The sequence below is a fragment of the Poecilia reticulata genome, linkage group LG2, assembly GCF_000633615.1.
Source record: "Poecilia reticulata strain Guanapo linkage group LG2, Guppy_female_1.0+MT, whole genome shotgun sequence".
NCBI classification, from domain to species: domain Eukaryota; kingdom Metazoa; phylum Chordata; class Actinopteri; order Cyprinodontiformes; family Poeciliidae; genus Poecilia; species Poecilia reticulata.
In genome coordinates this window covers 4,650,309-4,658,908 of record NC_024332.1, presented here as the reverse complement: position 1 = coordinate 4,658,908, position 8,600 = coordinate 4,650,309, and the positions used below count along the sequence as shown (strand labels likewise).

Here is an 8,600-nt window from a genome sequence, read left to right as displayed (position 1 = left end):
GATCTAGCAATTAAACTATAATAAATAACCAGTAGGTGAAACATGACAAACTATGGCTCAGTTCACCCAGGTGAAAAAAAAGTATACTTCAGTATMTTTCAAACATACTTAAATTTGTGAAAGTACACTTTAAGTATACTAAGTAATAAGTGTACTATAAGTATATCTGAAGTATACTAAAAGTATTGTAGCGGCCTCTCGGACTGAACAGCCAAACGCAGGGAGTTTCAAACATTGACGCTGTGAAAACCAGGCACGTGCAGAGGGGGGAGCTGGGGGTGCTTGAGCACCTGCCGTTTTTGCTCCTTGCCTAGAAGTGCCCTTTTGGTCCATTTTTTTTATTTATTTTTTATTTTTTTTTGGTATTATTATTTCCTAAGCCCTCTTCTGACACATAAAAACATGTGCTAAAATTCTTTGCTTTTTGTTTCTTTTTTGTATTACATAATAAGCCGGTCACCTTGTTACCTTTGACCTTTGACCCTACCTGTGATGCATGACGCAGTTGCCTCTCGCGCAGTGAGATAAAGCGGCTAACTGGAGCTCAACGTAGCGAACGTTCCAGATTACAGAACAGTTTTTGGTGAATTAACTGTTCACTAAAACGTTTTTGGTGAATAAAGTGGAGTAGACTTGCTACTTGTCAGATGATGGAAAACGTTGAACGTTGTATTGTTTCTGCTTCAGCTCGGAGTGGCGGATTAAGTAGAGAGGTAATGACATGCAACGGACACTGACAGGCCTCTGCGTCTGCCTTTCTCTGAAGAACTACTGAGCGGGAGGAGACAACCAGGTGAGGAGAAACTGTTCTTATCTATCGATTCAGTATTTTATCATACAGACATTAGGCTGTTGTTGTTGTGATATTAGCTAGCTGCTAGCTAATGACTTTGCTAGCAAAGCTAGATAACTAAAAAATTCTTCCCTGTATTGTTAATGATATCAGTCATTCTTTAGTATTGTTTATGCAATAGGGGCACATCGCCCGTCCAAAACCGATCATCTCCATAATGGATATATGTCTGATCTTCTAATTTCCTTTGCTGCATAATGTGCATTTCATTTATTCTAGCGTTAGGTAAATGTATCTTGAAGGAATTACATCTCAGTGTAAATTTTAGGCTAATAAAGTTTGCCTTAATTTTCTTTATTTAACCAGGTGAACCCCATTGAGATCCAGATCTCATTTTCAAGAGGGACCTGGGCAGAAGTCTTCATCACGCAGTAACCTGATTACAAAATAAAACTAATTGATACATATGCAGAAGTATGTCKTTTAGGCACCTTTAAAGTGTGTTTAATGTAATATGTAGGCATACTTTTTAAGTAGGGTTGGGCATTTTTGTTTTGGTGCAGCACTTCAGACAGTTTTCTGAAAAACGACTCTTTGTATCCATGAGTGTTGATCAACTGACAAGGCAGAAATCATAACATGTTTATTAAAAATCCTTCAGAAAATTTCTCAATTTCCGAGAAATTCAATTTTGGTTTATTACTCTGTAAATAAATGTAATTTATTGCTAAAAAAAAATTACACATTATCACTGAACAGGGGACCAGTAGACCCATCCAYCATKAAGTCATGTATGCATATRAAAGATAATAAAATTGCATTAAAAAGGGGAGAAAACAAACTTCAATGAGTTACATATATTTCTTTACTTTATTTATTTTYATCCATTATTGTGAAATAGGTTTGAATTCCTCACGTATGGCGACACTTCTTTCTGTAGATATAAACATTTTCCAACGCTTTTGTACATTTTGGCTAATGTTGTGATGCTTCCGCATATTCAGAGACAGAAGGTGTAACTCAAAAACRGCTSAAAGCATTTAAATTCACAACTCAAGCTGCAGGTCCAGCTTGACGGGAACCCGTTGCAGCTTGGGGTTTCTCCATGACCTTCATTGCAATGGTCTTCACTGCAAGCAGAGCTTCATTGCAAGCGCCCTGAATGTGGGATGGCGGCAGCAGGAAGCCATATCTGCCACGGTCCTGGAGCTCAAACGTGAAGGAGTATTTAATGCCGAGATTATACGCCCAGTCATCAGAGCCACCGGGAGCCAGGTCTGCAGACAGAAAAGGTAAAGGTCATATGTGCCCTTCAGCGAGTCAAAGGTCAACAAATAAATATTCCGTACAAATTATCTGTGCTCCTGCTCCATATGTGTAGGTGTTCCTGTAATATCTCCTGATTTGATCTGCAGCTGTTTTGACCATCTCGTACTATAAAAAGAAGAACAAAACAAAAATCCATATGGTTTCAGGATTTTGGGGATTTTATATTTCAGCTGAAATAAATGAATCAGACCAGTTCACTGTGATTCTCAGCTTCATCCGTGGTGCAGGAAAACGGGATGATGAGCATCTGAGAGTAGGAGTGGATGCTCAGGTAGATCTGAATGGATTCCTTGTGGCTGCGCAGGAAGTTGGCGACAGCCTGAGACTCCGGCTCCGATTCAGGGAAGGGGCCGCAGTAGATTTCATTGCAGGGATCAGGAGAGGCTCCTGTTGCTGAGTGAAACAGATGATCAAACTAAATAAATAATGTAAATAAATAATGTGTTCTTTTTTTTTCTTTTACATTTATTTGTAACACATAAGAGGGATTTGAATTTCTCTGAACTTACTGCACCAGTTGGCGTCAAAGTTTCTGTTCAGGTCAACTCCGATGCAGGACGTACCATTTTGGGGGGAACGGTTCTTCCTCCACATTCTGCTCTGAGGTAAAGAGAAAAAAAACCAAACTATTTTTCGCACAAATTCTCAGGCATTCTCAAACATAAAGTCACCCCAGAGACACGTGATGCAACTAGATCCTAAATCACAATAAATAATGTGGAAAAATCTGGAAAGTACACAATGGTTCAAGGTAAAAGAAAATATTCCATAAGAATGAATAAAGTTGCAACAAAAACACTAAATGAAATATTAAGCGAAGGTTCAAAAAGAGGGCTAAATGGATGTAGAATCCAACTAAAAAAGGATAAAGCAATAAAGAGACAATTAAAAAMCAGAAAACATTGCTGAAGAGATCTAATTTGCTGTAGCGAAAAACTCAACCGTACAAACTAAGAGCATGAGTTGCAAAACTCTGGAGGGGCTGCAATGACCTAGTGCTCAGGTGTCACACAAAAAATCTGAGCCTTACTGAAGTGTGGCAAGAATAAAAACAAACAAACAAAAAAACAAACGGTTTACTAGAAGCTGTTGAGGAGACTCTGCAAACAATACATGTTCCAGATGTTCTTACGTTTGTCCAGGTGTATTTGTATCCGTCTGGGTTCATGACAGGCAGGACGTAGAAGTCCATGTTGTCCAGGATCTGAGTGATTTCGGTGTTCACGTTGTAAAATGACAGCAACTGTGAAGGAAAAGAGCAGCTGGCTCTTAGAACAAAAACACTTAGATAGGTTTTTGGGAGGGGGGAGGGTTGTAAATAAAGCATGCTCACGTAGTGGACGAAAAACAAGCAGAAAGCAGGAGAGATCCACTCTCTGGCATGGATCCCACAGTCGATCCACATGGCTTTCTTGTTTGGTCTGTTATTTAGAGACAGCTGAAACACAAAAGTGCAACCTTGGTTCCAGACGTCTCAGACTCACTTCAAATTATTAGAGAYATGGAACCCTCTGCTCTTAAATGCACCGCTTTGTGAAGATGTGTTAAGAATTTTATAAAAAAAAAAAGGTTTAACTTCTGTGACAGTAGCATCATCTCACAATGAAAACTTTATTTAACTTAAATTRAGCACATTTAATAACTAGGTTTTAACTAAATCTCCATGGAAACAGTTACTTCCACCCCTAAAACTCTCTCTCTCTCTGCATGTATCACACAAAATATAAAAGAAAAAGACTTAGTAAACTGAAAAAAACATTTATAGTCAAATGTTGAGTTTTTTGTGGTTTTATCATGTTTTAACCTTATATGTAAAGGTTTACCTTTAGAGCGTACAACGGTCTTTTCTCATATGAGGAGCCAACAAGAATAGCTTTAACTTTGTCCGGATAGTCATTGGCTGTTCTGTTAATCCAGTCATAGATCTACAACAGAATAGCTCAGTTATTAAAAGAAAAATAAATAAAATACTGAGTTAGGATCTCCCACAGAGTCTCACATCCTCTAAAGTGTGATATCTGTAGTAGAACGTGGAGCCGCTTCTTGGGTCGCCGGAGTCGTTCCTCATCTGCATTTTAATGATCTCGTCAGCATTGGGTAGCATCACTCTACAATGAAGATTTCAACACGGTCAAATGTGACACAAACAAGCAGCTGTACTTTACAACAGGAGCGACATACTCGTATGTGATGTTGTGTCTCTGCAGCAGGTTCTTGACCGTCTCGGAGCTGTTCCCAGGAACGTAGAGGTGGACTTGTGTTAGCTCTTTGATATTGTGAGGTGAGACGGGCTGCCATAAACCTGTCTGAGAGAAAATGTCCAACATTGCCGTCTACTGAAAGAAAATAACCTCAAGAGGCAAGTCAACGGTAGTAAAGATGAGAACAGTGCTACCTCGAACTGGGTGGACACATTCTTCAAAATCTCCACTTGTTCTTGAGTGTTAGGGGTGATTGATAAAACTTGGCCACTGAAATAAATGTAAAAAAAAAACCCATCGACTTAACAAACCTGGATTTCACATTTACTCAGGTTATAGTTGTCTGATAATAACATTTGTTTGATGATCTAAGACATTTAAGTGAGACAAAAACACAAAAGCAGAATGAAATTGTAATACTTTGACAGGAATGTATGTCACTCATCATTGCTCCTTATGATTACGTAAGAATGTTCCTGTCTGACAGTGTTATTTTCTATAGCTTGTAGAAATAAAATGCATACATTTTCAAAACAACTAAAGCTATTTACCTTGTTTTTGTGCATTGTCCTGTCTTTAGAAGCAGGTCAAAATTTAAAAAAATAAACAACACCCAAAGAGTCGTCATGATGAATGTCCAAGCTCTGTCCAAACTGTGGGGGTAGGTACAAAATTATTGATTGAATCTGTGTTTGTTCAAGTAAACTTTACCTTTGAGAAAACAACGAGCAGGGCAGAGATCAGCAGAAGCAGTACTATTTAAGTAGTTATTAACCAGTGTCATTTAAAGCTGAGTAATCTGAATATATGTAAAATAATCCACACATTTGTTTCAGTTTTCAACTCGGCTCACACTGAAGCGCTGACGCAGTGATACCACCTCGCCTGTTGGTGGCGCCAGACAGTTAACTCAATGAGGGGAGCAGAGCTGAACCGGTTGTGACGCACGGACCAGGCTGACTCAAAGATGTCGGCTCACGATCAGCTAGTGGTGTATTTGTGTGAAATAACGAGGTAAGATGCAAACAAACAGCTAAAATAGGCGGATAAAATAATTAAGAATTTAAATATGAACTATACTGGCACTTTGTGCGAAAAATATAATGGGAAAACAGTAAAATATTTATATTGTTTGCTTCTACGCATCATTAGTCTGTTTAATCCATTCCAATTGTAAAAATATGCAAGCTTTTAATTCGTGAAATCTATCCGTTAAAATGCTAGTTTTGTATTCCTGTTGCAAAGTTAAGACCAAAAACTCTGACAGTGTTTGTGTGTTGATTTAAATGGTGAAAGAATAGCCTTAAAAGATAAATACGTTTTGAACTGAATTGAACAGAATCGTGTTGCCACCAGCGCAGAGCTTGCTCAATATTAGCTGCAGATGAGTATATAGTCTTCAGTCTGATAAAAAAAAACAATTGCAACATGCAGCTGCAAAACTAATTTTAACTTTTTTCTTTATGAAACTTTGGACCGGATGGATATTTTCAAACCTTTTTGCGTCGATTTTTCTCTACCTGTGAACCACTCTGCATCCAATGCAGTGCAAACAAAGATGAGCCAAACACACAGTGCATGTCTTTGTTTCAGGTTGCTGTGGAGGTTGCTGCTCCCGCTGCTGCTTCTGTGCGTGCTGCTGGTCGCTGTCCTCGTCCTGCTGGTGCTGGCCGTCCGGCTCTGGCTGCAGAGCAGCAGGAATGCTCGGCGGGCGCGGGAAGGTCGTCCCACGGTGGCGTTTTTCCACCCTTACTGCAACGCTGGTGGCGGGGGAGAGAGGGTGCTCTGGTGTGCTATCAGGGCTCTGCAAAGCAGGTAGCATCGAAATTTAAAAGATATAGTTGTTCAGTGGGATAAAATGTAAAGAAGATAGTGCTGAATTCTGCGTTTTTATTTCATGAATGCTGCCCTTAGCATTTAACGCAACCAGGCTGTTTGCAGGTACGCGGACGTCAACTTTGTGGTGTACACCGGGGACCTGGGCGTGACGGGCCAGCAGATCCTGGAGGGAGCCCGTCAGCGCTTCAACATCGTGCTGCCGCGGCCGGTCCGCTTCGTCTTCCTGCAGCACCGGGTCCTGGTGGAGCCCGGTCTGTTTCCACACTTCACCCTGCTGGGACAGAGCGTGGGGTCCATCTTCCTGGGATGGGAGGCCCTGACCGAACTGGTCCCTGACCTTTACATCGACTCCATGGGTTACGCCTTCACCCTGCCGCTGTTTCGCTACCTGGGGGGATGCAGCGTTGGGAGCTACGTTCACTACCCCACCATCAGCACTGACATGCTGTCTGTGGTGAGGGAGAGGAACCCAAGGTAATGCCTACCTGCTTCTGCCAAACTGCCAAACTTTCTATGCACTGAGCTAAAAAAGTGCAATTGTTTCAGGTTCAACAACCCAGACTTCATCTCAAACAGTCTGTTCCTGAGCGCCTTTAAGTTGGTCTACTACTGCCTCTTCGCCGTTCTCTACGGGATGGCCGGCTCCTGCAGCGACGTCATCATGGTCAACTCCTCCTGGACCCTCGATCACATCCTGTCTCTGTGGCGCTCCCCCAACCGCACCAGCGTGGTGTACCCGCCCTGCGACGTCGGCGCCTTCCTGGACATCCCGCTGGAGGAGGACGGGGACAGGAGGTGCCACTCCATCGTTTCCATCGGCCAGTTCAGGCCAGAGAAGGATCACCGGCTGCAGATTGGGGCCTTCAAGAAGGTTTTGGATAGAAGGAGGGAGAGGTCGGGCTTCAGGGAGGGGTTGAAGCTCGTCTTGATGGGCGGATGCAGGAACCAGGAAGATGAAGACAGAGTTCTCATGCTCCGGGGACTCTGCCAGGAGCTTGGCGTCGCAGACAGGGTGGAATTTAAACTGAACGTATCTTTCGAGGAGCTGAAGAGGCAGATGAGCGAAGCCACCATTGGTCTGCACACCATGTGGAACGAACACTTCGGAATAGGTAAAAAAAAAAAAAAAAAACATTTTTGATCACTGTCTTCAAAGTGATCATGCAAAATGTCAGCACGTCCTCAAAAGGCCTCAATATCGTGCATCTAAAATGAATGCCTTAAAAGTATTAAGTTCATTAAAAATAATAATTTGGCTGCAAGTCTGTTAATCGCAAGTCTTATATTTTGTTGTGCCAGGACTATTTAATCTTTACTGTTATGCCAAACTAGGTTGCAAACACATCTTCACTGCATTCGAGGCAGTTGTGGCTACTGGTAAACTAGCTGCTAAAATATAGCTAGGTTTGTGCTGACTAGCGTGCGCTTACTGTTTTCTCTTCTAGGCGTTGTGGAGTGCATGGCAGCAGGGAAGGTCATCCTGGCTCATAAGTCGGGGGGTCCGAAGCTGGACATAGTCAGACCTTTCGACGGGGGTCAAACCGGATTCCTGGCAGAAGATGAGGACAGTTACGCAGAAGCCATAGAGAAGATCCTGGCTCTGCCGCCTGACAGCCGCCTGCAGATCAGACGCAACGCACGCCAGTCGGTGTCACGCTTCTCGGATCAGGAGTTTGAAGCCTGCTTCCTGGCAGCCATGGAGCCTCTGATGGGAACACTGGAGCGATGACCAGCTTTCGTCTTTTTTTTTTGTTTTTAAAAGTCCCAGCTGAGGCACCTTCACCTTAATGCACTCATGGCTTCGTGCAGGACTGGTGTCAAACATAATTAAATCACTTGTCTCGTGTAGAAGCTGTTGTTACAGTGAGGTATTTAGGCGCATAAGGAGCTGCAGTGTGATGTTGGACGTTTTCGTCTGTAGTGTACATTTTGTAAAATTCTCAGCAGGAACAAATTACCCTTGATTTTAAAACCTGGAAAAAGAGGGTTCAAGTAATTGTTTACAAAAAAATATTTGTCTATTAATATTAAATGTGAATAAAACAAAGATACCGTGTGCATTAGGATTTTATGTTCATGTATCAGTTTAAAAGATCTTGTATTGCAGTAAACAAAGCACTGGAACTAGCTTTAGTATGTTTAGTTTTACCTTTTTGTTTTGCCCTGTTTATTTTAAATTCAGTACATCGTAGAAAAAAATATTCCAAGGTTTCTGTAAAACAATAAAGCAATTTACACTGTTGATTATAAAGTAGCTGATTCTCTCTGAATGGTTTGTTCTTTCTGGAAAGAGGTTCATCTGTCACAGGATTATATACTTTTTACATTCTCCAACCACTGTTGGAACTCTGAACTCTCTTTCTAATCATATAACCCAGACAGACTTAAAGAGGAGCGGCAAAAACAAATGAGGTGGATAAGCGTTTCTCGGCGACACT

At 41.6% G+C, this 8,600-nt stretch overlaps 2 protein-coding genes across 3 annotated transcripts; one reads left to right on the top strand and one right to left on the bottom strand.

Annotated features, from left to right (window-relative positions):
- Positions 1-1,200: 1,200 nt before the first annotated feature.
- On the bottom strand, positions 1,201-5,064 carry cpb2 (carboxypeptidase B2 (plasma)). 2 transcript variants are annotated; one of them, XM_008427237.2, is made up of 11 exons: positions 4,875-5,064; positions 4,518-4,593; positions 4,304-4,428; positions 4,122-4,230; positions 3,946-4,047; positions 3,456-3,560; positions 3,255-3,365; positions 2,632-2,722; positions 2,313-2,515; positions 2,143-2,227; positions 1,202-2,070 (listed from the first exon to the last, which is right to left on the bottom strand). In XM_008427237.2, the coding sequence occupies exons 1-11, from the start codon at positions 4,949-4,951 to the stop codon at positions 1,847-1,849; spliced, it is 1,308 nt and encodes a 435-aa protein (XP_008425459.1). In that variant the 5' UTR covers positions 4,952-5,064; the 3' UTR covers positions 1,202-1,846. The 2 variants fall into 2 exon arrangements, with proteins under 2 accessions (XP_008425470.1, XP_008425459.1); XM_008427248.2 differs by lacking the exon at positions 4,875-5,064 and having other exon boundaries at positions 1,201-2,070; positions 4,304-4,424; positions 4,518-4,595.
- A 127-nt stretch (positions 5,065-5,191) lies between these two features.
- Positions 5,192-8,416, top strand: alg11 (ALG11 alpha-1,2-mannosyltransferase). The gene is made up of 5 exons (XM_008427226.2): positions 5,192-5,337; positions 5,917-6,138; positions 6,265-6,636; positions 6,709-7,274; positions 7,608-8,416. Exons 1-5 carry the CDS (start codon positions 5,291-5,293, stop codon positions 7,889-7,891), a joined length of 1,491 nt encoding a protein of 496 aa, XP_008425448.1. The 5' UTR covers positions 5,192-5,290; the 3' UTR covers positions 7,892-8,416.
- Positions 8,417-8,600: the final 184 nt, after the last annotated feature.